Consider the following 27,512-nt stretch of genomic DNA (forward strand, 5'->3'; position numbering starts at 1 on the left):
GCGCGGGCGGGAGAGGCGGCGGGCGGCAGCCGGGGGCCCCGCGCCATGAGCATCGAGACGCTGCTGGAGGCGGCCCGCTTCCTCGAGTGGCAGGCGCAGCAGCAGCAGAGCGCACGTGGTGAGAGCGGGGGCGACAGCCGGGGGGCGGGCGGGGGTCGAAGCGGCGCGGAACGGGGATGTCGGGGGGGGGGGTGCGGCGGGCGCTGGGGGGAACGCGGGGCCGCCCCCGCCCCGCCGCGCGGGGACACGCAAAGAGCGCGGCGGCGCGCCCCGGTGGGAGGGGCGGGGTGGGTGACGTGATCGGTCCCGCCCTCCTTCCACGTGCGCGGTGCCGCGCCACGCCCCGGTTTCCCGCGGGGAGCGGCGGCCGCCCCGCCCCACCGCAACACGGCCGCTCGGGCGGGGCGGCCGCCGCTTCCCCCCCCGGAGCCCCGCGAGCGCGGAGCCGCTCTTTGTTCCTGCGTGACTCATCGTCAGCGCGGGGCGATGCGGCAGAAAGGCCGTTCGTGCGTTGTCACCGCACTGCCCGCGGCCCCGCTGTGCTGCCGCGCGCACACACGCGCAAATCCAGAGCTCCTTTGTCTGTTATTTGCAAACTCCGGACGTGAATTAGTGGGTGTCTCATAGTCCCGAATTGAGGTTAACATTTTATAATCGAAGAAAAACATATCCCCCCCCAAAATGTAACCACAAGCAACTCGTATTTGTTCTCTTATTTTTTCTTCCCGTTTATACTTCTCTGCTGTGCTCTCTGCTTTGCTCCTGCCCATGTTGATAAACGTTTCGTTTTCCTCAAACTTTGCAGCATGGGCAGTGACCCAGAGGTGTGCAGGGTTTCTGTCCCATCCTGTGTCACTGCTGGTGGCACACCTGGGTTGGGTGGGATGTCCCCTGCCGTGTGTGCTTGGGGGATTTCCTATTGGTTCGGCCCAGAACAGCCCCTGAAGATGCCAAAATATGCACTCAGGGTGTCTTTTTCTTCTTTCCTGCTCTCTGCGCCTGGATTGCTGTCTGATTTGCAGCATTGGCTGTGCTGAAGGTTAGAGGCTGCTCCCCCCGTTGCTGGTGGTAGGGATGGCAGTAGTGCCATAGGGGCTGCAGGCAAGTGCTGGGTTGCCCTATGCATCTGCAGAGCACTGGGTAATTCCTGAAGTCTCCAGACCGATCCCTGAATGTTTGTGCAGCTCCAAATACTCTCACTTTTCTCAGTGCAGCACAAAGCATTCCCTGGTTCTGCTGACCCGCACGCTGGTTGGTCACAGTGCTGCGGAAGAAGTTGTGGGAGGGCCTGGCAGCAAGTCTGTGTTAGTGTTGGTGCTCTGGTCAGGTGTCTTCTTCAGAGAGTCCTGTGCCCAGCAGGAGCACCTCACTGGTGGCGATGTGCTGCAGGCCTGGCTGTGATGTGGGATGGCCTCTCATCTATTTGCAGTGAGCCGAGCAAACCTGGATCGTGCGTTTTGGGTGAGGAAGGCGTGTTTAGTGCCTGGGAGATGCTGTAGGTTCAGAGATTGGTTATGGAGATGGGCAGAGCTGTGGTGATGATGTAATCTGTGGGAGGACATAGCCAGCTTTGGCTCCTCCATAGGGGAGACCATACATGGAATCTGGAAGAAAGTCAGCACTGGGGAACTGTGGCACTGCAACTGCACTGACATCCCTGCAGACATGGAGCTGGTGTAGGTAATGGTGCTGGTACTGTTGAGGGGTGATGGGCAAAGGCTTCTGGCTCCTGCTCACATGGATCATGACTTGATGAGCAGATACTGTTCAATTTATCTTTTCTCAATTGTGGAAATAGGATTTTGAAGGGTAGATTTCTGTTTTCCATCATTCCACTGAAGCAAGCTGGTGAGTGAGAGCATCCTGTGACAACGGCTCCTGCACAGCCCTGGCACAAAAGCCCTGCACTGTCCTGGTCATGAGAACCCAGAAACGTTACATGAGCTCCAGACCAGCGAGGCCCTGTGGTTACTGCAGGGATCTGGTTTTGCCGTGATTCAGTGGGTGGCACAAAGTCACCCAGCGCGTATCGGCTTTGGCTCCAGTTGGTGCAGAGTGCCAGCAGTGTTCCACGCAGCTCTGAGCTCAGCGCTCCGCTCGCACCCACAAGGCTCAGCTCTGCTCTGCTCTGTGGGCACAGCAGGGGCAGTAGGCACCTGGGCTCTGTTTCCTGTCAAGAATATGGGTTTACCACTCTTTTCTGACAGGCACACTAAAAGCACACCATTGTTCTGTGTCTGCAGACTTTGGAGCCATCCCAGGCTTGGGAAGGGAGGCAGTGGTTCTTCATGGTTTCTTTTGTGCGCCCTGTAGAAGGTGGGACTGGGTCCTGGCTGCCCTCAGTGCCATGTCCTGCTCTGACCACAGAAGCTGCTCAGCTTGAAAATAACTGCTCATCAGAATACATTACTTACTGCTTCTTAAAAATGCTGATGCCTGGCAGAAAAGCCCTGAGACAGCACCTTGCATCAGCAGAGCTCAGTGACCACGCGTCCAGGTGAAGCTGTGCAGACAGCAGAGCAGCCCAGTTGGCTGCAGAGCTGCCCGTGGAGCTGCACATAGCCCGTGGGCAGGCAGCCTGGGCAGGGGGTGCTGGCTGAGGTGGGATTGGTTTTCTGGCAGTCCTGATCCATTTTTGTTTCCTTTGCTAAGTGTACCTGATTTCTTTCTTCTCCCATCTAAGAAATGTCACTGAAGTGCATCTGTGTGGACCCACTGAGACTGAAAGGGTTTCGGTTAAACACGGAATATCAAACTTAAGCATGATATAAACTGTCCATGGAGGTGTGAGCAGTTGTTGCTTTGAGAACCATCTGTGTTGTTTAGGGATGGTTGCTTCTTGTTTGGGACTTAGAAGGCAGGCCACGAGATTTCTTGAGGCCTTCCCAACCTTCCCATGTTCCTCCATAGCTTTGGTGGAGGGAAAGGCTCTCTCCCTGGCAGGAGCACAGCGTGTCCGTGCCCTGTGTCCCTTACTGGGCAAGAGGGTCATCTCGTCACTCTGGTTTGTCTCAGGTTTGGGTGCTGGGGTCACTGTGGTTTCTGGGAGCTGCAGATAGGCCCATCCCACTGATGTCAGCATTGGTTGGTGTTACAGAGGCACGGTTTGCATGAAGGCTGATTTTGCTTCGCTCTTGCTGATAGGACATAAGCATGTCATAGTCATCTGGCTGAGAAAATGGAGATTCGAAGTTGTTGTTCACAGAGAATGGTGACACCTGCAGAGAAGGTGTGGGAAGTGTGCATGACGTTGGTGAGGTGGCTCAGCATGGGCCCGGAGGTGTTTAATACTGGGACACAGGTCGCAGGAGGGATGGCTCTGCTTGCAGAGATGTGCCACAGCTCCGGGCCCCCATTGGAAAGCGTTTCCCATCCCCAGCGCACTCCTAACATACGGCTTCACCTTTCCGTAAGGATGCAGTGTGTGTTAGGAAGGACAGCAAGGCGCCGCAGCACGGGCTGACAGCCAGGCTCAGCTCCCAGTGAGCAGCAGCTGGTGAGACTGGGGAGGGCTTGGGGTGCGGGGCTCCCTGTGCCGGGGTGGGGTGGGGGGCAGCGCGCTGCTCGCACAGCCGGGAGCTGTGTGGGTGCTGCTGACGTCACGTGCAGATGAGAGGCGTGCAGATCAGGGCCCGCCGTGTGCCGGCACTCCGGCTCGTTTCCAGGCACCGGGAAGCGCCGCGGCTGTTCCCTGCCGTATCCTCTTATGTCAGCAACATTTGGATGACTCAGCCCTGATTCAGACTGCGCTTTCCCTGTGCTGTGCCTGGCCTCCTCTTGCAAGTGCAGCCCAGAACAGCCTCTGCTATATGCAGGAATGAGGAAGCGGCGCCTCATTTATTTGATAATGAGCAATTGGAGGCTTTGTGCTACTCCATGTAGTGATGCGGTGATGGTGGGATGGGGAACGGGAGCTCTCCATCTCCTCTGCCCTCTGCTGCCCATCCCCTGTTTTGCTGGGGAGGCCCAACAGAAGCACTGGCAGCAGCGATGTGCAGTGGCTGCTGTCACCCCCAAGGTGTGTTCTGCAGCTGAGCCACTGCCTGGCAAAATGCCGGGACGGGCACTGCCGGACAGCTGGGCTCAGCTCTGCTCTTGACCCTTCTCGGCACAGTCTGTGTGAGCTTTTCCTCCTGACTTCTGCCACTGCTTAGAAGAGAGTGCCAAGGTCCAGACAGCAGCTTTGCCTCATCTTAAGTGGGAGTGTTCACTGTTAGAAGTGCAGAGCATCTGCAGCTGATGGCAGAGAGAGAGTCAGGGGCCCAAGGGACACTCGGGCCTCTCCAAGCGGAATCAAGTGGGAGTCAGCACTGTGGCTCTGCCCGCATTCAGCTGTCGGTGGGGGTAAGGTGCTCTGAGGACATCTGGCCTTTTCTGAGCAGACTCAGAGGTAAGCTGCTTGATTTTGCAGAGGCATTGCCACTGATAAATTATAAATATTGATTAAGTCCCGGTGCAAAAAAGGAGCGTTAAAGATAGCTTTACAATCCCTTAAGAGGAGCGCTCATGGGGTGCATTTGCAGAAGGCCCCAGGTACGAGCTGCTGTACCCTGACCACTGCCGGCCCCAGCATCTCCTCAGTCACCCCGAGCCCTGCTGTGGGTGGGAGGTGCTCCCTGCACAGGCAGAGGGAGGAGATAATTTTAAACCTGGCAGATTACTAGGTAATGAAGTTAAGAGTCCCTGGCACTGTATATTCCTGGGCCGCCAAGCCCCAGAATAGCAGCAGATAGCTCGGGAGGGATTGCTGACCCTGTTTCTGTGCTCTTCTGTGACAAAATTGGTTGTGTCCTCCCCTTGCTGCTGGTGTTGCTGTCACCCACGTTACTTGTGGGTGGTGAGGCTGAGGGCTGAGGTGTGAGCAGGTGGGAGCCTTGCAGCCCTGTGAGGGAAAGCTGGGGAACTTAGTTCCTATGAGAAAAGAAAGAGCTCTGAGGGTCTCTGTGATGGTGTCTTTACTTTGTTTGCAAAGGGAACAGAAGGCAAAGATTGCTACAGCTCTCTATGCTGTAGCACCATTGCTGCACCGTTGAGGTATTTGTGTCCCGCACACAGACTGCTGGCAGGCACCCTGACCCCTCAGAGGAGGGGCTGGTAGCCCAGTGCCTTCTTGCCAGTGAAGTCAGAACAGAAGGCAGCGGTGTCAGGTTTTGGCTAAAGCTATTCTTGAAATGAACCCTTCAGCTCAAGGGAGCTCAATATTTGCAGCACCAAAGGCGTCTCTGGCAGCTTGTCAGCAGCCCAAGGGCTGCACCTGCTTCGCAGAGACATTTACATGAATATTTCTGATCAGCAGTGCACGCGTGTAACCTTACTTTGCCGTGCTCTCAGCTTGCCCATTGAATGATGTGTGCTTAGGAGTTTCACTGCTGCTCTGCTGATGCTGGGGAACATTGCCGGCAGCACTGGGGCGGCTCCAGGCTGTCCTGCAGCTCCTGTGCAGTGCTGCAGGGATGGAGCAGCGTGCCCGGCATGCACATGTTGGGGTGTCACAGCCCTGCAGCAGTGCTGGGGGTTTCTGTCCCTCCCTGGGCCGTACCGCTCCTTGCCCAGCCTGTGCCATCCTGGCTTTTCCCAGAGCATTTCTATGCTGCTATCAGGAGGTCCCAGCATGAAGCGGCTGTGGGCGCGCCGTTCTTCAGCTTTGTGCAGGTGCCTGGAGGCACCCAGTGAGTTCCTTGGGCGGCGTTGGAGCTGTTTGTTGGAGGCTGTGTCTGGGTGCCAGGGCCCCTGGCGCCATGGGACATGGATAAATAAATGTAATTGGTGCCCTGTTCACATGATTAGGGCCGGAGACCTGGATCAAGTTTAATGAGGTTTATTTTGCTAGTCTGGCCACACATTGCATGTAATTTGTCTGGCATTCTAAAAACCTACAGGAACACATACACATCAGGGTGAGTTTTAGGAGCTTGAGTAAAGTCACAGCAGAAGTGTGAGGTCAGTGTGAAGCCAGGTTGGGTTGGGATTTGGCAGCACCAAACAGGGCTGCTGGACCCCAGGAGCTCTGTCTGGAATGGCTGCAGCCCCACAGCCACTGCGTTTGCCCTGGCTGCTGCGTGCGGCGGAGCACGGGCAGCACGTGCTGCACTGGGACGGCCAGGCAGAGCAAAGGGTTGGCCTGGGCTTTGGACACGGTGTGACCTTGGCTTTGGTCCTAAGGCCTCCCTGGAAGCGCAGGCTGTGCCGTGCTGACTTCGTAAGGGCTGTAGGTGGGAGACGCGGGGGAGCCCCGTTAGTGACCGTCTTCTGGTTTGTCTTTCAGAAGAGGATGAGAAGCACGAGAAGCTCCGCCTGGAGCGGGAGCAGGAGCAGCGGAAGGCCGCCGTGCCGCGGGCCAACCACGCCGTGCCCCCGGAGGAGCCGCGCGGTGAGCTGCTGGTGCCCATCTCGCCGCCCGCCCCGGCCCCTCCGCCCCCCCCGCCGCCCCCGCCGCTGGCGGCCCCCATCTCCGTCATCCCCATCCCCGTGGTTACCAGCCCGCCGCAGCCCGCCGCCCAGGCCGCCCTGTCCCCGCCTCTGGCTCAGCGCCACCCGCCCCTCGTGAGCGCTCCCGGCATCACCAAGGAGCCGCCCTCCGTGGCCCCGGTCATCCAGCGGCCGCCGGGCGCGCTGCTGCCGGACGGGAAGGCGGGCACGCCGCCGGCGGGCAGCCCGAAGCAGCTGCAGCACTACGCGGCGCCCGTCCTGGCCATCTCGCAGCACCACGTGGTCCCGCAGCCCATCCAGCCCCAGCCCGTGCCGCACCCGGCCCAGCCGCTCGGTGCCCTGAAGCTGGCTCCGGCGGAGGACGCGAAACCCAGCGAGCAGAAGAAGAGGCCTGGAGGGTGAGTGAGTGCGGGCCCTGAGCAGCTGCTGCTTTGTGGAGTTTCAGATCAGAAATGCTGAGATCAGTGGATGTCTGGATGTCTGGGTTGGTTTGGTTTTTGATAGTAGGATTTCTCAGCTTGATGTTTTTCATGTTTTACCCCTGACCACAGTACACAGGTTTGTTTTTCCAAGCCAGAGCGGCATTAGGAAGCAGTCCCACAGTGGCTGTGTGACCCCAGGCAGCACCTGGTGTTGTGTCTTGGCAGAAGATCTCTGCTTACGGTGTTTGGGGGGTCGTGCGGCAGCCCCGGTGTCTGGAAGCGGTGTTGAGTTCTGGGCAATTCTGTCTCCCAGGACAGGGTTCCCTATGGCTGCTATTTGCTGTCGGGACTGAGGGCCTCCAGAGCATCTGGGGCCAGAGGAGATGCATGGCTGCTGAATGTGTCCCTGCCTGGGACGGGCCTCGTGGCTGGGCCACTTGTGGTCAGTGCTTGTCTCGTTGTTCTTATGGACTTGGGTCGGCCAGCGCTCCTTAGGGGATCCAGAGTACAGTATCCCAGTACATAGCCTGCTACTATTTCTTGTGCTGTTTCTTACGGACTGCAAGAACGAGTGGTTCCCTTTGCCTTTGCAGCAGCCTCTCAGCCATTCCTGTGTTCCTGCAGTCCTCCTTTCTGCAGGACAGCTGATAGGGCTCTGCTCAGTCCTTCCTTCCATCCCTGTTACCACTTCCATGACTGTTCCATCGCTTCCTGCACTGAGGGATGTCTCTGTGGGGCTGTGCCCAGAAAGACTGTGCCCACCTGTGTGGTCTCAGGCTGCCATGCATCCTTGGTGTCAGCCTGCAGCTGGGCAGCAAAGCAGAGGTGCTGGGGCCATGTGCTGCTGGTGCTGCCTGCTGGCTTACTGCTCTGCTCCTCCACACCCCAGCTGGTGGCAGTGGGAGCTGTGTGGGAGCAGCACAGAGTCATAGGTGCCCTGCTACCCTGAGGAGTAGTGCTGGGCTCAGGAGGTGGGCGATGCTGTGGGCAAAGACAGGGTTCCTGGTGTCCTCCACACAGAGATCCCAGTTTTCATAGAGGGAACGGTGGAAACCGGGTAGTTAAGAGTTTGTAAGGATGAAAACCTTTGCAAAGTGCTGATACAATTCCTCTTGGAAAGACTGTGATCTTGAGAGTTCGCTCTGTTGCAGATGGGTGTGTGGGCCTGGGGCAGGTTCTGGTGGCACAGGGGTGCATTGCTGGTGTTCGGTGGGTGTAAGAACAGAAAGAATGTTTTTTCCAGCTTGTAAATGTTTCCTGGGAAAAGGCTGTCAGATATTTATTTTTAAACACCTGGATGTTTATTAAATATGTATCAACCTCCTTGGGTGCTCACCTCACTGTTGGTGTGTTGTCGACCACTTTGCACTGGGTGTGGAAGGTATTCAACGCCTGTTGCTTTATCACCATTGTTGCTGTAAAACATGGTTGCAAAAATTCATTTGGCTTTTCCTAAAAGTTTTCCTGTGGTCTGTGAGGTGGGGGCAACCCAGATCCCCCCCAGAGGCTGACCCTGGCTTTCCCTTGAGCAGTGGCTGCAGGATTCCTGGATTACTTCACTCCATATTTATGTTAGGCTGTGTTATTTCAGGCACAGCAGAAATGAAAGAGGTTTGAATATGTCTGCCAAGTCTTGTAAACTTTAATTTGCAACTGCATAAATCTCACCCCGCTGGAGTGTAGGCATGGATCAGAAATGGGTCAGAATCTGGGCTGCCAGTGCTGTGTGAATGCCCCGTGCACCCACTGTCCCCTCCTGGTGCTGGGAGCTTATGTAGGCACGTCGTGCTGTTAGCTGTTGGATCCAGTGTGCAGTACGTGGGTAATGCTCACCCTGTCACAAATGTGTGTGAAGTATGGATTTTACCTCAATACAGCGTAGGGAGGAATATATATGCAAGTAGTTCCAAACCAGTGGTATCTCAACAATGCTTTTGTTCTCTCATATTTACCTCTGTGTCCTAGACACACGCACTGCTGAAAGAACAGGCTGAATGGCAATAGTTTTAAACCTGACACTGAGTTTATCTTTGTTCTGTTTGGGTTACAGGGTTGGGACCAGGGAAGTACATAATAAATTGGAGAAAAACAGGTGCGTAGAAAGCCAGGGGTTTGCTTTTTTTTTCCCAATTCTGTTTCATTTTGGTTTTGTTTTTTTTTTTTTTTTTTTTTTTTTTGGCCTGTGGTCTGTCAGTATTTGTTTGCCTTGGGCTTGTTTTTTTTTTTTTTTTTTTAAACAAATGACTTGGACAAAATTCTTAGTTACATTTAACGAACCTTGCAATACTGCTTTGCTTTCTTATGGCTCGATTCTGCATCTCTTGCTTCTCAGTACGTTTTGTTTGTCCGCATAACTGCATTACAGTAACCCTGCAAAGCCCTGATCCCGCAAAGTAAACCCCCACGTGCATAATGGCGTAACTTCTCTTTGATTTGAAGCAGTGGAGTAACCAGGAGCGGAGCCCAGCGTGCACTGAAGTACGGAGTGGAGGTTCCTGATCTTGCAGCCCGCATAGCCAAATAGACACAGGATGAAACCAACAGTGCAGTGATAGTTATTTACCATAGGGCAGCAGGTTCCTACCAGCGTAGGGCTGGAATCGGAGCCGTAAAGCAGTCTGCCTGCTGGATTGGGATGGCTTGGTTTGAAGCATGCAGGTAGTCCCAGTGACTGCTATGCACATGTGCACATGCTTTGCTGGATTAAGGCCCAAATTAAGCTTCAGCCCTCTGCTAAATTGATTTGTGGTGTGCGCTAACACAAGCTGACAAACCACCTGTGTTTTCTTTAGACGTGCACATTTGAAAGAATGCTTTGAGACATTAAAACGCAACATCCCCAACGTAGACGACAAGAAGACCTCAAACCTCAGCGTCCTCAGGAGTGCCTTGCGATACATCCAGGTATGGTGGCGGTCGGGTCCCTGCTGGTGGCATTGCACAGCGCTGTGTGCTGGAACAGGGAACAGTGCCAGCTCTCTTAAACCAAGTAAAATTTTGCTCTGGATTGAAAAGGAAGAAAGCCCTGTTGAGTATGGTCACTTCTGAGCTCCAGATTTCCAGGCCTTTTAGATCTTCTAGGAGAGCTTGCCTCGTGCAGCCTCCTTACCCCAGGAATTCCTTAGGTAACTGTAAGCCATCCGTACCAGTGATGGTGATGGACTTCAGGCAGTTTCATCTGAGTGCAACAGATAACCCAAATGGTCCGAAAAAAGGGCATCCTGCCTAAATAAATGCATGATATGGTACTGCTTTTTGGACTAAGATGAATTTTAATTCGTATGTTTTGGGGAGGTTTTAGTTTGCTTAACCAAGATGGGTAGGCCTTGAATTTCTGAACGTTTTGATGAGAAGATGTGCAGATCATGTCAGGTCAGGATGTGCAGGGATACCAAGAAACAGTCTGGGAAAAAAGTAAAGATCAACTTGTATTGTGGTGATTGCAGGTGGAGTGAAATAAGCATCACTGATTGCTTACCCTTGTTATGTTTGACACTGTTAGCAGTTTTGTCAACTGACACTGTAAGTTGTTCTTATGCTGAGGTGTTTTGCACACCTGATGTTTGTAAAAAGTGGTTAATTGAAACACAGAAGTGGTTCTTAAGAAGTGTCCTCTGTGGTGGTGATATCAAGAGCTTGTAGCGCAAGTAAAATTTGTATAGAAAATGGAAGCCAAATTCATAGCACCATCTTGCAAGTGAGGAGAACCAATAGACCTCATGTGTTTTGGCTGGGATAAAGAGTGCTGAGCTTTTCATCCGTCATCAGTTTCCTTCTTTTCTTTCTGTATTTCTCAGTGTCTCTGAAGTACTGTGTTACTCTGCTGTTCAGAAGTACTGGACATTCCCTGTCAGCACTGCATTTTCTTACCTTTCAGAATTAGACCAGCTCGGCTCTCTTGTGAGCCTTGACCAGTGACATCCCTTGCAGAGCCTTTGGTTGGGACCCGGAAACCAGACAAGATGTAATGGTGCCCAGCCACTAGGGAGGGGCAAGTGAAAAAGGAAAAGATGCGTGTTGCTTCGAAAGGTCTCTTGTGGAGTTGTGGTTGTGTTGTAGTTAACGGGCACCAGAAGAAATTGGAGCATTTCATTGGGCTGGTGTCAGTATGGAGCTGGGCTTCTGTTAGCACTGGGGCAGGCAGTGATCACATCACTGCTGTGCACCAGGAGCCGGAGTCCCGGTGTCCTGAGCTGCTCGCACCTGGCTCGCAGCGTGCTATGAATACAGATGGAGTATTCTGATGGTTTGTCTGCCAGCGCGTTGTTCTCTGGCAGAACTTGTATTCTGTGCTTCTGGGGGGCAGCTCGCAATTCTCTGTGAGGATTCGGTGGGGATGGCCTCACCAGACCACTGGGAAACGCATCGAGTTGGAGGCTGTACGAGCAGGCAGCGCTGGGTGGGCGGGGGCCGTGGGCCGTGCTGCAGCCACACCGCGACCGGCTGCAGGGCTGCGCCGGGGAGGTGGGCGGCGGAGCGCGGCAGCCGTGGCGAAGGTCACGGTGACCCCGCGCGGCCCGGCCTCCTTCCTGCCGGGAGCTCCCGGCCGCGTCCTCGGCCACGTGTGCAGCGAGCACGTGGCGCGGCGGAGGCCTGGCGCGCTGCCCGCGGTGCCTCTGGGCACGGCTGCGCTGCGCCGCGCTGCTGGGAGAGCCGTGCTGGCGGCGGCCCCGTGTGGGCTGGGGCGGAGCGCCCGGAGCCGCGCTGCGCTCGGCAGGGTGCTGCTGAAGGCTGCAGATGCGAGTGCTGCGGCTGTTTGCCTGAAAATCGGATTGCTGGGAACCCGATTTGAATTTTCTGACTTGAAAAAAAATATGGCTTTTTTTTTTTTTTTTTTTTGCTTTGAATTTGGCTTGGATTTAGCTCCGTTCTGTTTCACCAGACCAAAATGCCAAAATGCACGGAGTTCAGGCTGCAAATGGGGCCAGGCTGAGCCCCCGCAGATGCTGCCCTCAGAGCATCAGTGCGGCTCATCTCGATCAGCAGGTGGGAGCATGGGGCTGGCCGAAGGACTGCCTGCACCTCTGTGTTCCAGCTCTCTGCTTGCTGGGTGCTGCTGGGTGCTGCCTCTGCCTTGCAAAGAGAACGTGGGAGTACAGAAGAGCTCTAAAATTCAACACTCCTTCTTTCAGCATGGCAAAGTAGTTTCTTGTGGAAGGGAAAAAAAACCCAACGAAATGAGCCTTGCACGGGAGGAGTGCAGTGCATGGCCCCGGGGTGCTGCTGTGCTGATCTGCCACAAGGAGCACGGCAGTACTGCTTGCTGCAGCCGCTCTGCCTGCAAAATCCTTTTTCCCTCTTCCAGCTGGAACTTCTTACAAATGAGGTGCTTGTCTCCTTGGCTGGATTTGAATATTTGTATCTGCATCAAATCAGATAAGTCACAAAGTTGAATTCCAAACTTCCCGTGGAGCTGTCATTCTAATTTATCCTTAGAGCCAGGCCTGTGCTCTAAGAGAGTAAATTAGAATCTCTGCAATTAGGCACATTGTTGCACGAAGGAAATCAGGCTGAACACAGCTGGAAGTTAATAATCTTTTTAAATGGTGATTTGGCTCCAGGCAGCGTGGGCTGCTGCAGCCCAGCTCTGTGGCCTTTTGGTGAGGGGATTGTCCCCTGTGCGTCGTGATGCCGTGTGCTTCAGTCCTTGCATGTGGTTGTCACCTATTGACCTCCTGCAGAACTCAGTGGCGGCACTGCTGGGCTCCTGGCAGCTTCCTGGGTGTTTCGTGTGACATGGAGAAGTGCAGTGGGACGGAAATGTGGGTGTCTGCCTGGGGAAAGTATGTCTGAGTGCCCTGGGCAGCCCTGGCATGGAGCAGCGTGGGTCTGGCACCAACCCCGACAACAGCAGCTGTGCCACAGTGCTGGAGAAGGCGCTGCCAGTGCCGAGGAGTGGAACGCAGGGCAGTGGGCTGCAGACAGTTCATGGCCAGAACTCGGCACAGCTGGGTGTTTTAATTTAATTCTCTTTGAAGGGTTCGTTGCCCCCTAGGAAATGTTGTAATCATCTTACTTGGGAGCTAATTGAAGCCCTTAAGCAAGACTGTTTTCTCTTCTGTGTTCTCAGACTGTGCCTGTCGCTATGGTACCTGAACACTTTCCAGTTTCAGGGGTTATTTCCCATTGCATATTTGGTGTGACACCATATCCAGGCGATTCAGGCGATCGGCTCACTGGGTGACACCAGGACAGCCAAAGCAAGCAGCTTGCAAGCGTGGAGCTGCAGCTGACAGACCAGGGTCACTGCAGGGCCCGGCTGGCAGAGCTTCCCACCAAGGGCAGAGCCAAGTGCTGATTGAACACCAACGTACTTAGAAAATACTGGTCAGATTTGAGCTGCCCAGACCTTGTGAGGGGCAAAGACCAGAATCCTTTGAAGTCTGTGGAGTGGGACACGCTGTGATCCATGCTGCTGTGTGCTGCTCAGCATGGTGTTTGGAAAGGTATTGGGTGGAGGAAGGTGCTGTGATAACCGTGCATGGCTTGAGTTGTGCCAGAGGAGCATTTGCTGTGCATAAGAAATGCACTTGGCTCACAAGTTCATACAGCTCATCTGGCAGTTGTATTTGCTGCTTGTAGGATTAGAGATGGAAAATAACTATGAAATTAATTTGGGATTTATATCATGTCTGCCGTGTCATCTGTTCCCAGGGAAAGAGGCAGGAGGGCTGTGGTTCTTCCTACCTCAGGTGCTGGGGCTTACATTCTGCTCTGCACCCACTGACTGAACAGCACTGCAGCAAAGCCACTGACACCAGCAGGGACCTCAGTTCGTGGTGCCTCAGTCCTCCCTGTAATCAGCTAGAGGAATTTTTGTTGCAAAACAATTCATTTTTTTCTGTTTGTGTGCATTAAAAAAGATCTGTAAATGAGTGGCAAAGTCGCACAGGTGCTGTGTGACCAGGTGGCAGCCCCTTGCTGTCTCGAGATGCAGACCCTCCAGCTGCAGGATCTACCAAAACCCAGCTTCACAGTGGTCATCTGTCCTTGTCCAGCTGCTGGGAGTAAAGTACTGCAGCATAGCAGCTGTGTGTGCTGTTAGAGAGGCGATGCCTTTCTCAGGGGCTGAATTCAGGCTAAAAGAAATGAAATGGTAGTGCACTGGGCTCAAGGTGATTGACATCTCTTTGGATTCCCAAATAAATGGCTGTATCGCTCGCTTTGAGTGAATGGTGCCCAGTTTCCTCTTCTGATTACAAAGGCAGGCTTCCTTAGCTGACCTCGCATCACATCCCCACTGTGTCCTTAGCTGTCTGCTGGCAGGGCCACTGCTGCCTAGAGCACTGCCGTTCCCCTTTGTCAGGTGTAACTGCTTTGGGAGGCTAAAACAAGGGCAGTGTCATTGATCTCTGATAGCTGTTTGTGCAAAGGAAAGGAGGTGTTTGACTAGCTCAGACCAATGGGCATGGTGTGAAATAGGAATACAGTAATTGTCTCCAGCAGGAAAAGGGTTTCTGTCCATTCCTAAACAAAACCCTGTAATGCACTGATACAGGGAGGTGCTGTGCCACAGGCAGAACTGATGTGCCTGGTGCTAGAGTGCGTTCTCTACTCTTGTGAGAGAACCAGAGCTCATCTGCACTCAGGCAGCGCAGACTGGAGTGCTGATTGAAATCCATAAAGCCGAACTGCAATGCTGAATCTGATTAAGTTCCTCACCTTGAAAATATGACTGTAACTGGTGGTTCTGGTTGGTTGGTTGTTTTTTTGTGTTAATTCAGTGCCAGCTACCAGCAGAGATATGTATCTGCTGTGAATCTTGTCCGGTAAGAGCCTGAGTCAGTCTGCAGTTTCAGTGCCTCCCTCATGTGAGCAGCTCTCACATGCAGTAGCGCTCCTTTGTGTTGTTTACCTGACCCGATCAATTGATTCTATCTTGTCTAATTAGCTTGAATTTCATTGCAATGACGGCTTCCAGCGACAGTAGGCTGTGGTTGTGCCACAGGGGTATGGTATCATCTGTAAACTTCAGAAAGAGGCAAGAAATATGATCTTAAAAACTGATGCTCAGTAAAATACAGAGGTTGGAGCCTGCGTTAAAACGTGAAATGTAAGAATTAGGGCACGGCAGTGCTGTGCCATGGGAGTCAGCGGGTGTCACCCTGCGCCCTGAGCACAGGTCAAGTTCCTGTTCCTGTGGAGCTGTGGGAGCGCTGATTTGGCCCCGGGGGGTGGTGGCTCCCATCCCTTTGGGGGCTTCAGGCCTGGGCAGCACCTTCTGAAGCACTCGAGGTTGTAAGACCAAAACAGCCCATGAGTGCTGCACAGCCCGGAGCTGGGAAGGGATGGCATGCTGCAGCCCACGGGTGTGTGCTGTCAGTGTGATGTCAGTGTGGTGGGAGCAGAGGGAGCACACATGCTGTGGCGAAAGCAGGGCTTCGTTTGAGGTGTAGTACTGCACAAGTCACTTGCCTTTAAAATAAGACCAAAACTCCCAAATAAAACAAGAAAAAGCCCACAAAGTAACAGTTGGGTTTGGTCTGCAGTTCTGCTTTTTATGGAGGCAGCTGGGAGTCCTGTGGCCTGGGGATGGAGAGCATGAGTTCCCTTTCTTGTTACAGATAGCAGGGTATGTGCTGATCCTCTAACATTATTGTGAAGTAGTTGGTGACCTAATAAAATTACAGACCAGTGGTTACAAGAAAACAGTAATCACTGTGCTCAGTCCATGTTGTGCAGTGCCATGCAGTCATACTGACAGCAGCTGTCTTGCCAGACACTGTCAATGCAAAGCAGCAAATGAGGGGGATTTTGAAACCATAACACAGCAGCTGAAAGTTGGTATCAGCCCAATCTGTTGCTGTTTTGGTGTCACAGCGCTGTGATAGGAATGCTGATAAAACTTATGCTGGAGAATGTGGAAATAAGGGTACAGTTGTACAGTCTCCCAGACTCACTGTTATCTATCAGTGCTGAGTGGTGCTGCTGGCCCTGCCCATGCCCTGAGCTGCTCTACTGATTCCTTCGGAGCTACCAGCCCTGCTTGGATGCTGCTGTGACCACGGGGTTCCTTCCTCTTCTCCAGTGCCACCAGGAAGAGCTGTGCAGGCGCAGGCAGCTCTGCTCCTGGCAGTGGATGGGCAGACACATCAAACCAGAAAGAATGGATTTCTTTTTCCAACTGCTGTCACTTTTAGCTGTCTGTCTTGCCTTTAGTGTCATAAGCAGTTAAAAGTGCGGTAGGATGTCCTCATTGTATTTGGCTTCCTTTTGCTCTGTTAAGGCCGGTCGTGGTGCCGTTGCATTCGCTGGGTCAGCTTGCAGTGTGGTGCGCAGTGTTGGGCTGCTGTACAGCTGCACTGAGGTGCTTTTCCAACCAGGAGAAGGAGGAACATTCAGTGAGGAGCGCAAGAGCAGGAGGGGTGCCTGGCCCAGGGCCATCCTCACAGCCCCAAATGCTTGTATAAAGGCAGTTTTCCATTTGCACGCACGGCTTTGGCTCGTGGCTTTATGCAGGCACACTTGTTTGCAGGAACCCCTGGGCTCTGTGTGCTGCCCCGAGCCCTCCTTCCGCTCCCTCTGTGGCCGTGCTGGTGAGGGCAGGAGGTGGACGGAAATCCACTGGTGACCCAGATCTGATCTGTAGGCTGTAGGTGGGGCTGCTTGGACGCCGCAGTGGGGAAACCATGAGGGAGAAGTGGTGTGGGAGAATGGGGTGCTGGGGGCGGCTCTGAGCCTTGCAGGTTCGGGCTGGAAGTGTCCTGCCTTGCATTTGCGTCAGGACACATCCAGCCCCTGCTTTGTCGCCCACAGCACCGTGGTGAGATGCCTCCAAGAAAAATACCAGAGCCCTGCAGCAAGTAGATGCAGTGTGTCTCTGCGCTCGTCCCTTCCCATCTCTAAGGAGCATGGCTGTGCTGGAGCATGGCTGCGTGCTGCCTCCTGGAGCTGCCAGCTGTGTGTCCGTGCACAGGCTCAGACAGGCTTAGGAGTCCCCAGTCCAGTGAGTTTGTCATCAGTAACAATTGCTACCTGCAATGCAGTGCTGTTGGTTTTAGCTTGCAAGTTATTGTTAGAGTTGTACCACTGACATATTTGCTGCAAGAGCCAAATTAAAGCAGTTTGTTTGGGATAGTCTTCTAAATAACAACCAGCACAGCATTTTTAGGTGTTTTGGGCATCCATATCTATTAGCATCATTGAAAATGTCTTGTAATTCCTGAATCACAGAGATTATTGAAAAAAAAAAATACAAAACCCGCAACCAAACTTAACGCCTTGTTATTGCAAACTTCAGTATTTTTTTTTAATGCTGGATTTCTCTTAGCCTTGAAAGTGCTGTCCAGGAGCAGGGTGGATCTGCTGAGCTGGTGGAGGCCAGCACAGTCCTGGTGGTTGGTGCCAGGAGCAGCCGTGCCTCTGCTTGGGTTGTGTCTGTGCTGTGTGTTCCAGCTGCTTGCCGCAGGTTTTGGCTTGTTGGTTGGTTTTTATCCTCTCTGAATTTATTCTTTGTCTTCCTGATTCGGATCCTCCTTACCTTCTGCCCCAGTAACTCTCTGGGCTTCGTTTCAAGCTGAGCTTGTGGGAGCTGGATCCTTCTGACCTGTAGATAGCTGTGTTTCAAGTACAGTGGTGTTCCAGAGGTTGTGGCCCGACGTGTTTTTTTATCAGAGTCCCAAGTGTTAATCATGTGCAAACGCTGCATGTTTTCACTTCTCACGATTCCCTGCTGCAGACAGATTTCTGGTTCTGTGAAGTATTCCTGTGTGGATATTTCTCTCCTCTGTGAACTGGAGGGAGCAGCATAGGGTGCCCAGAACCACCACGGGCACCGACCCATTGCCGGCACAGTTCTCGTCCTTTGCAGATGAGCCAAGGCAGCTCTTGCAGCAAACAGTGTGCTCGTTTCCTGAAATCACAGAGCTCACTGCATGCATGTGAGGGTGAAATCACATCTGAGAATATAACAGCACTCTTTGGCTGCCTTCCTTGTCCGGGGTTAAACAAATGGAAAAGCTGGGCCACGAGCTGCTGGCGAATGGCCCATCAGGTCCTGCGGTTTGAGGACTGAGCATACTGTGCTGCAGGCTGCTGCATCTGGCAGGAGGTGTTTGCAGGGCAGGGCTGCGTGTGGGGCCGGGCTGGGAGTGAAGCAGCATGCAGTGCTCGTCTCCTGAGTTTGATTATGGTCTTGGTGCTTGTGTGAAGCATTAGTTTTGATTGCCTAGGAGGCTGAAAATAATGCAAAACCAGAGTTAAGCAGCCTGAAATTCTGCACCTCGTTCCTCTCCTCCCTCCCCAAACAGGATTCCTTGTAGGGTGCTAGCAAACAGCCCCTCTTGATAGCCATGGATGCAGATGTTATTTTTGCATGAACTGAGGTGTCATATGTGTGCTGTCAGTGCTTCCAGATATGTTGGATTGCAGCTGCAGCTGCAGGCCATGTGTTTTTAGGAGCGATGCTGTGTGCAACCTGGCCCAGAGCAGGTGGACCCATGTTGTAACAGCCAGGAGCTCTGTGTGGAGCATGTCACAGTGCCACCAACCCTGGGGCACTGGGACCATAGCTCTGTGCTGTACAGGAGAACCCATGGAGCACACCGCAGCCTGCAAGGCCACATCTGTAAGAGCCAGCCAGTGCTGCAGCTGCCATGGAAACAGAGGATTTTGTTCCCGTGGCAACCAGTTGGGGCTTTCCCAAGAGCAGAGTGAGAGCTCTTGGAGAAGGAGCAGGATGGTGCCTTGCTGCAGGGCCTGGTCCTGCTTGGTGCTGCTCCCCGCAGCAGGGCTGTGGTGCTCCAGAGCTCTGCGTGCAACTCTGGCTGCGCTGCTGCTTTTGCTGCCTGGGGCAGCCACTGCTGAGGTGCATGCAGGGGTGGGCGCTGGTGTTCAGGTGTATTTGGGCTCTGCTCCGTTGCTGCAGGTTGTGCTTTGTTGGCCAGGGAATCGCTTCAGTGCTGGGTTTTAAAGAAACTGCTTGTTGCACCTGAAGAACTTCATAGAAGACGTAGCAGGATTCAAAAAAGGAATGCCTGGAATTGATGTGATGAGTGCAGAGCCCCAAAAGTACTGCCCGTGAGCACAGCACAGAGGTGTGTAACAACAGGGCAGTCCCTGTGGGAGTGAGATCCTTTCGGTAGGTTTGAGCTGCGTTCATTGCATACAGCAGTCAAAGCACTGCGTGCCATAGGCAGCCCGTGCCGACCAACACTCGGCAGTGTGCTGTGTGGAAGCTGCACTGGGGCAGCACTGCAAGGAGCTCCCACAGCCGTGAGCTCCAGAGCTGCTCCAGTGGCTGCAGAGAATTTGGGAATCTGGTTCAGAATTACAAATCACTTCCACTATTGCTCACTGATGGAGAATTTTTAATCAGTGGATGCTGTGTAGTAGAGCACAACAGCTGAAATATGCTTTTGGAAAAGCTCATAATTGAAAGTGAGTTTTTAAATTGCTAATGTAATGCCTATAAGGGGAGCTTTTTAATAAGGCCTCTTAAACCTCCCTGATTCCAGCACAGGGTTAGCATTATTCCTGAGGCAGGCCTAGCGAAAGCAGTGGGAGCATTATTCTCAATCTTGACATAAGAATAAGCAATTTAATTACAGCCAGCTATAAAATGGAAAATTCTTTACAGTGACAAATGGCCACTGCGGTGGGGTGACAGCAGCACTTTGTTCCTGGTTTGTTTACCAGGCAGTGGCAGTGGGATGCATGCGAGGACCACAGAACGGCTCCGAAGTGGGGAGGAGAGTGGGCACAAAGCACACAGCACTGCAGCTCGTACTGCGGCTGTTGGCTGCCGCTGCGGTTGTGTTGGGCTTACAGTAATAATCCGTGTGGGAAAAGGCTGAGAGCTACGTGCGAAGGAGGAAAATCCCATTCCATGCGTAGCAAAGGCAAATGAGCTTCCAGGCAGGCACGTCTCCCTGGGACTGCCCTGCGCTCTGCACAAAGCCCTGCTGGCCTGCATGGCTGAGTCACTCGCAGGCACAGCCTTCGCTTTCAGAATTGTCCTTCCCTTCTGGGAAATGGAAATGAAAGGGAGACTCATGTCTGCAGCAGACTGTTCCTGCATGCCCTGCGTGGACTCTGCTCCTGATTTCAAGCAGAGGCTAAACTGCACAAACTGTTCCGAGTAAAATCATCAGCTCCTTTTTACCAGAGCTTGCTGCTTTGTGCAACTTCCCAACTGCCGACAGCCAACCCCAGCCTGTGCTGCAGGATTCAGCCCTGCTGCAGGAGCACAGCCCTGGCAGAGCAGTGAGGTGGACCAGGGAGAGCAGCACCACCTTGGCAGGAGTCAGGAGTTGGGTTGGAGGCCCCAGGGCCGGGGTGCGCCTCCTGCATCATCCGTGTCTGGTGGTGAGGCTTCATCAGAGCCCTCAGCACAGCCACTGCTGGTGCTCCCAGTGGGAGCAGTGGCTCAGATGGCAGCTGCAGATCCTCAGCTGTCCTGGACGCAGGTGCCTCTGCGTAGTGACGTTTCAGACCTGCAAAGACAGGTGGTCGGCCACTTGTATGAATTCCTCTGTTGAAGTTTTGTTCCTTACTTTGTTTCATGTAGTTCTGGTGGTCCTCTCTACCCATTTCAGCTCCAGCCGTAGGTGCCAGTTCTATTGGCAGATCCCAGAGGTTTGGCTTTGGTGCAAGGAGTGTCAGTATGATTGCTGCTTATTTTAGAAATAAACGTAACTGCTGTGACCATGGGTTGTTGTGATTTTTTTTTTTTGCATAGAGTTGTTCTATTGTGATATTACTGCTGTTGTAAGAAATTCCTGTGCTTTGCAGTATAACAGTCCTTGGAACAAGTGTGTGAGTCTGGCTTCAGCTGTGAGTGAGTGGATCCAAAAGCCTTCATCACCACTTACATGTGTGGAACGATCATGTCCTATACAAATGTGTTTTAGCATTTAAAAAATGCTTTTTCTTGTCTGTGTCAAAGTTCTCTCTTCCTGATTTAAGTGCTGACCAGCCTGAGGTTACAGGAATGCACTGTCATCACGTGTAGACCTATTTAAGTTTCTGTCTCAGAAGCTTGTCATTTTTTTCATAACTACTGTTAGTTGGTTTAGTAAAAGATGCTATCTGTTCTTCTGCGCCTCATCTTTGAAATACTTCAATTTGTCTGTGGTTTTATCATCCCACATAAGAGCTGAGTTTTCTGCACAGAGCTTCTTTATCAGTGCAAGGATGTGGGGGATTTTCACCCTTCTCAAGCAGAGGGCCAGCAGTTAGTTGCTCTGCAGGAGCACTGCTCTGTGTACATGCTTGCTTTCCTTAAGCATGCTTGGAAATAGGTGTAGTAGAAGCATGTTCTCCTATGTGGTGACAAAGAGAAAGCTGCACCCATTGTGCTTCCTTCAGGCCTTTCCAGCAGTCTGCAATAAGCCTTAATCCCCTTGATGTTTCATGAGTCAGGAGAGGTCAGACTGTTGTTGAGAACTGAGTGCTGACCGCTGGTGCAGAAGTTCTGCAGCTTTTCCTATGGAGCTGTAGGCTGCTCCCCCTGGAGCTGAGGTAACTCGCACCTGACCTGTTAACCGTTTCAGTTTCGGAGACTCATTAGTTTTCCTTTAGAAAGCAGAGAGTGGTTGGCCAAAGCAACCCTATAGGTTTTTGTGGCCAGGTCCTTTCCCTTCTGTGTGAACTTGGAAGAGGTAAGTTTACCTGAATGCAGCTATGCCAGCATAACTACTAATAAAAGAGAACCAGCAATGAATGTGGCAGCGACCAAGTCAGCGTAGATTACATCTGTGTTTTTTCTTCTTAGATTTTTCCTTTACTTTGTTCTGTCTTTAGACTTTAAAGAGAAAGGAAAAGGAATACGAGCATGAGATGGAGCGGCTGGCAAGAGAGAAGATCGCCACCCAGCAGCGGCTGGCAGAACTGAAGAACGAGTTGAGCCAGTGGATGGACATCATGGAGATTGACAGAATTGTTCGGCAGACAGTTCAGCCAGACGATGACCAGGCATCTACCTCCACAGCATCAGGTACCCACAGTTTCCCTCTTCTTGTAACCATCATTGTACACCACGGTAGTAGAGGCGGGTGGGGGGGATCTTCATTTAGCACCATCACAGTTGCTCTGCATTCAGAATTAAGTAAAAGGATTTCCAGTGTTTTGTAGTCAGCGATGGTGGCCTAATGATACACTTGTGTAAAGTACACTGAAAATCATGCATCCGTGTTACATAAACCCAAGGTACAGGTGTGCACATTCATTCTGCTGGTGTCTCGCATGAAGCTCCTTGCTTTCAGAATGTTCAGCTGCACAATCCTGCTCATTAAAACTGATTGGTGTATAAGTGCCCTGATGTATTTGTGCACGGAGGAAGGAAGGTATTCAGCCACACAGAGAAGAAGGATTTGGTACAGGAGAGGTCACTGTAGCATTTGACCAACTTAGCAAGCCTGTACATTGCATGAGAAAGATTCACAGTGAAGATAAATGATGCTAATGAAGATCAAGCATGCTGTTCCAGTGAGAAGGTTTTGTGAGGTAGGAGAGTGCGCACTTTCCTCCATATCAGTGACCTGGAGTAGGAAGAACAGGCGGTCATGGATGGACAGCACTTTGCTTTCCAGAGATCAGAAGGCTGTAGCAGTTCCTATTGGCAGCAATTCCTTAAAATCACAGTGGCGTTTGCTCGTGGTGCTCCAGGCAGATGGCACAGCAGGTACCCAGAAAGGGAAAGCCAGAGCTTTCTGGTTTGTTCAGATTCCTGTACGGGGCTCATCACCTTTGAGCATGCTCCAGACCATCTCCAAGCGTAAGCTGGTGGAAGCAGAGAATTGGAGAGCTTTGTAAATTGAGGCATCAGCCGTTCACTTCTCCAGCTGGCCTCTGCTGAAAACGATCTCTTCAAGCTACTGCTGACTGTGGGGTTTGCAAAGGGAAGTATCTTCCCTAGTTATCCTGCTGCTTCTGTATCTTCTGAGATTTTTAATCTCTACTGCATGACTGGCTTTAGAGCAGGCAGTGCAGAATGCCCTGCTAATGATCCTAATCTCCTTAAGGTCAGCATTGCCTCATTAATTTGTAGGATCAATGGAGACTTCTTTTTCCAGAACCAGACCAGTAAACTTGCTGCCACGATTCTTCATCACTGTTTCCTTCCTGCTCTGGGAGCAGGAGGAGTAATTACAACTGATAGAACAACATACCAGGAAAAGAAATCCTTTTTCTCTTTGTGCAGAGAGCACTCCTCAGTCCAGCTTCTGTCCGTCCGCTCAGCTCAAGTTGCTTCTCTTGCCTGCCAACTGGGATCTTCCAGCTTTTTGTGAGCGAGCACCTCTCTAGCTGAGCTGAGTGGAGCCTGCTGTGCTGCGCTGCGCTGCGCTGTGCTCCCTCAGCTCAGTGACTCCTCCTGCTGTCCTCCCTGCCGCTTGTCCTGCTCTGTAAGAGAGGCTGGTTAGCCCAGTTCATGCTGTGCTTTTTTTTAATTTTTTTTTTTTATGGGAGTGTCTTCATTTCATTCTTTTTCCAGAGGGTGAAGACAACATGGATGAAGACATGGAAGATGACAGGCCTGTGAACTCATTACCAAAACTAGCCCAGCGCCAGCACCCAGAGCTCCTGAAAGCCGTCCCTTCAAACGCTGCTTCCCATCACCTGGCGGTGTTGCCTCAGCACCTGTCTATCCAGCAGAAACAGCCCCCAGCCCACGCACAGCCTTCCATCCAGACACAAGCACTGGTCCAGCCGCAGGCGATTGTCCCAGCACAGACTCACATCGTGGCGGCTTCGACAGTGCAATCGACTGTTATCGCCCACACCGCCACTACCCACGCGTCGGTCATTCAGACTGTCAACCACGTCATTCAGGGTCCACAGACCAAGCACATCGCTCACATTGCACCTTCCACGTCCAGCCCTGTGCAACTTACCACTGCTGCTCAGCCTATCGGCCACATCACTGTGCACCCAGCCACCATCAACCACATGGCCCACCTCGGCCAGCAGCTGCCCATCTACCCTCAGCCCGTGGCCGTCAGCCAGCCCGTGGTGAGCCACATCGCTCACACGATCTCTCACCAGCAAGTGAATGGAACCACAAGTCTTGGCCAGCAAGCGGTGATGGCCAAGCCGGCCGTAGGAACCCAAGTTGTCCATCACCCACAGCTGGTTGGGCAGACGGTCCTAAATCCAGTAACTATGGTAACCATGCCGTCATTCCCCGTGAGCACACTGAAGCTGGCCTAGAGAGAATCGTCCGAAGGTGAAGTCTCTGTTGGGAACCTTTCCTAAACTCCGTACATTCCAACCACGTCCGACTCCGCGGGTTGAGGTGCAGAGGGGCAGGGCGGGGGGGCTGTGCTCACTGCCCGGCAGCCGGCCTGGCACGGCCAGAGGGGCCTCTGCACTTGAGTTTTGTTAATCTGAGAAAACTAAAAAGACAGTTGTTCATGGTGATTTTTTTTCCTTTTATGTGTAATCGGTGAAATATGGTTATGATGTTCTTAAGACTTTAATTTTCCCCTTTTATGTGTTGCTTCTTTGTAGAATAAATCTGCTGATCTCTTTATTGAGACGTTGCGTAGAATGGGAAAAAATCATAAAAGTCTATATTTATATATATGTGTGTATGTGTGTGTATATATATGTATATACATATATATATAAATATAACATTTGAAGAAGGCCTTTTGTAAGGTTGATTATTTTGCAGGATTATTAGTCAAAATTCAGTTCTGGAGGAAGAAGACACAGTGTCCTCTCTAAACAAGAAACTTTACGTAGATGGTTTGGTGGACCAGGGTACACAGACAGTGACAAAAACAAAGCAAATTGAACGTTTGAGATACTTCCCATCAGTATATTACATTTCAAAAAACCATCTAAAATCACTGTGACTTGTTATGGCATTTTAAGGAAGTTCTCTGTCCTGTTTAATAAAAGGAAAAAGAATACACAACCGGACTTCATTTGTTGCAGTTTTATAAATGACTTGATTTTTATAGCTATGTCAAAAAGGAAAAAAAGAATTGTTCTTTATTATTTTAATTGATGACAGTGTTCTGTTTGGATGCTTTTGGGGGGTTTATTGTTTGGTTTGGTTTTGTTAATGCAATAATTGATTTTTGATAATTTTGATAATTGAATTACAGGACTGTTTCAGGATTCCTCGTGCCAGTCCCCAGCCTTAGATTTTCTGGGTTGGTTTTTGTTTTTGCAGAGGCAGACTCTTTGTGCTGGTGACTTACAGTGTGTTTATCTGGCCTGATAACAGTGGAGCGTGGGGCAAGAAGACCAACAGAAATTAAGTTGCTTTGCTGCATGGTTTACTTTTCTTTGTTTGTTTGTTCCTGAACAGACCACGTTTTAGTGTGGAAGTCAAAGGATTAGAGAAGTGATAAACGTGCATGTGGTATCTTCCAAAGTGCAAGCAATTTCTGTACCTTTTTTTTTTTCTTTTTGGGGAAAAAAAAAATTTAGTCTTTTGTAGGAGAACAGTATGAGCTCAGTCTGCATAACCTGACAGTGTGTCTTACAGACTGCAGAGGGACGTGCACCAAAGAAACTCCGCATCCTAAGTAACTCTTGTTCCATCTCTAATGGTAGTGAGGTCTCGTTGCAGTTAGTGGCAAACTCCCACTGAGTCACGAGGTGAGGAATACTGACTGTGTGCTGGTCCCTGCTGGGGAGTTTGCTTTGGATGTGTTTTATTGCTGACTTATTCTGCTCCGAGCACCGTTTTGTCTATAGCACTACTGTTAATGGTCTGTCTGTTCCTTGCACCATTTTGCATGTAGTACTACTCTTAATGATCTCTTTTCCATCTTCCTTTCTAAAAACAAAAGCCCTGCAGTCCTTGATGCAGGCAAAATCCCTGTTGTAGCCAGTGGACGTTCTCCTTCAGGCAGGATGAGAGGACGCTCCCTGCTAGCATCCAACCCGTGTTGGAAACGACACCCATTCACAGGAGGAGGTAAGACAGGCTTCAGCAGCCATGAGGCCACTTCATTGCTCGCCAGCTAACTGGTTCTGCGTTGAGATCTTCCACAGATCTTGGAAAGCTTGGTCTGTAGTGTGCCCAGAACGCCCGTAGGCTCCAGCAGGACTTTTGCCTGGCTGTGGATAGCTGTGCCAGGGGTATAATGAAAAAAGCTTGCCGGTTCTGTGCTGTCCGTGCTATCACTGAAACTGTGCTGGAGGCAGCAGTAATTACTGCATACAGAAAGTGTGATTGTGCCTTCTGAGTAGACACGGCTGAGAGTTGCATCAGATCTGTATTTATTAAGCCCTGAGTTGCTCAGTAGTTAATACTCTTGTTTTCTTTCATCCTCAAGTTGAGGAAGCTCTCGCCTGTGCTGTTAGCACAGTTCCTGCAGCAGAATCTATATGGTTTTCTTATCTCAATCACGTTTCAGTAGGATGAGAGTTGCCAGGTCTTTACTGTCTCTGTTGTACATTGAGGTGCTTGGCCACGAGAGCCGTGTTCTGTGTGCCCGTGGGACCTTCAGCTGGTGTTTCTAGAGGTGGTCATTAATACTGGGACAGTCGCTCTTCATCAGAGAACATTGAGAAATGAACACAACAAGGTCATCTCCTTAGGCATGGCTTTGTCTTCTGCAGCTGTTTGGAGGAGGAGGAAGTGGCCTCTGCTGTTCTTTGCTGTTCCACCTCGCAGAGCCATGTGAAATTACAAAATGGAGGCAGGAAGCCTCATTTCTGGCCAACGATGGCTGAGCTTTTGAAGGAGAAAAAGCCCAGATTGGGAACTCAGCAGCGTGTGGCTGCTGTGAGCACAACAGCAAAGGAGCACCAGAAGCCCCTTCAGCACCTGGACATGGATCCTGTTCTGCAGGTGCTGGCAGGGAGGCACAGGGGCAGCATGCACCATTCTGCTCTTGTTATGTGCAGTTCTGCATGACGACTTACTTCTTGTATTGAAAAACTTGACTCCTACCTTAATTCCATTGGCTTCTTATCCCAGGAGAGCTGATGCTGGCTCACTGGTGGCAGCACAGCCATACTGAGCTGCACGGAGCGTGTAGAATGAGAGTAGGGTTCCTGTTCTCTTTGATGCGGGCAGTGACTTCCCGGTGGATTATTAATGGCCTTCTCCCCGTGGTCGTGGTCCCCCTGCCTCCCTCCCTCCTCCTGCTGTGGCGGTGTCACTTTGCCCTGCTCTGCTGTCAGCTTCTCCCCCTCAGCACTGTCTCCCACCCTTGGTGCAAACCTTCACCCTCCAAGGCTCGCCCTGCCCAGCAGCCGACCCGTCTTTTGGCCATCAGCACTGCAATTCTTTGCCTTCTCCGTGGCTGCGAGAAGCATTTCTTTGTTTCTGTTGTGTTTTAAAGCTGGCCAACTTCTGTTCTGTGGGACACGGCGAGGTGCAGCCCTTTCCCCACAGCAGTAATTCCTGCCCAGAAACCGCAGATTTGTGCTGATGCTCTTAGAAATGTTCAGTACTGTATAACAAGGGGCACTTTAGAAATGTCTCTCCTCCTTTGATATATGTGTTTTCCCTATGGAGAAAGCTATATATAAATAAATATATGTGTACACTTGGGGATTCAGAAGATCTAATTTGTCCCAAAAAAAAAAAAAATAAATACAAAGTTTACAAGAAATCTCTTCTGTTGTTGAATAATCTTAGTTACTGGTAACCGTGCCACATTAAAAAAGAGAACGGGGCTTCTCCCGAGCAGCTCCATCCCCGGATGGCCGCGTTGTGCTCCCGGGCGGCACCGGGCACAGAGCTCAGAGCAC

At 51.8% G+C, this 27,512-nt stretch overlaps 1 protein-coding gene across 1 annotated transcript; it reads left to right on the plus strand.

Moving 5' to 3' along the window:
• Nucleotides 1–27,349, plus strand: MNT (MAX network transcriptional repressor). Its single transcript, XM_048967036.1, has 6 exons — nucleotides 1–118; nucleotides 6,266–6,827; nucleotides 8,902–8,943; nucleotides 9,644–9,755; nucleotides 21,594–21,786; nucleotides 23,284–27,349. Exons 1-6 carry the CDS (start codon nucleotides 46–48, stop codon nucleotides 23,997–23,999), a joined length of 1,698 nt encoding a protein of 565 aa, XP_048822993.1. The 5' UTR covers nucleotides 1–45; the 3' UTR covers nucleotides 24,000–27,349.
• The last annotated feature ends 163 nt before the right edge of the window (nucleotides 27,350–27,512 follow it).

Source organism: Lagopus muta, chromosome 20, assembly GCF_023343835.1.
Source record: "Lagopus muta isolate bLagMut1 chromosome 20, bLagMut1 primary, whole genome shotgun sequence".
NCBI classification, from domain to species: Eukaryota; Metazoa; Chordata; class Aves; order Galliformes; family Phasianidae; genus Lagopus; species Lagopus muta.

What these genes read in the sequence shown, in the direction of transcription:
- MNT (XM_048967036.1), top strand. Translation starts at nt 46, where the DNA reads ATGAGCATCGAGACGCTGCTGGAGGCGGCCCGCTTCCTCGAGTGGCAG. An exon ending in GCAGCAGCAGAGCGCACGTG is followed by an intron (nt 119 to 6,265) that starts GTGAGAGCGGGG and finishes TTTGTCTTTCAG; the next exon opens with AAGAGGATGAGAAGCACGAG. An exon ending in GTGCCTTGCGATACATCCAG is followed by an intron (nt 9,756 to 21,593) that starts GTATGGTGGCGG and finishes TTCTGTCTTTAG; the next exon opens with ACTTTAAAGAGAAAGGAAAA.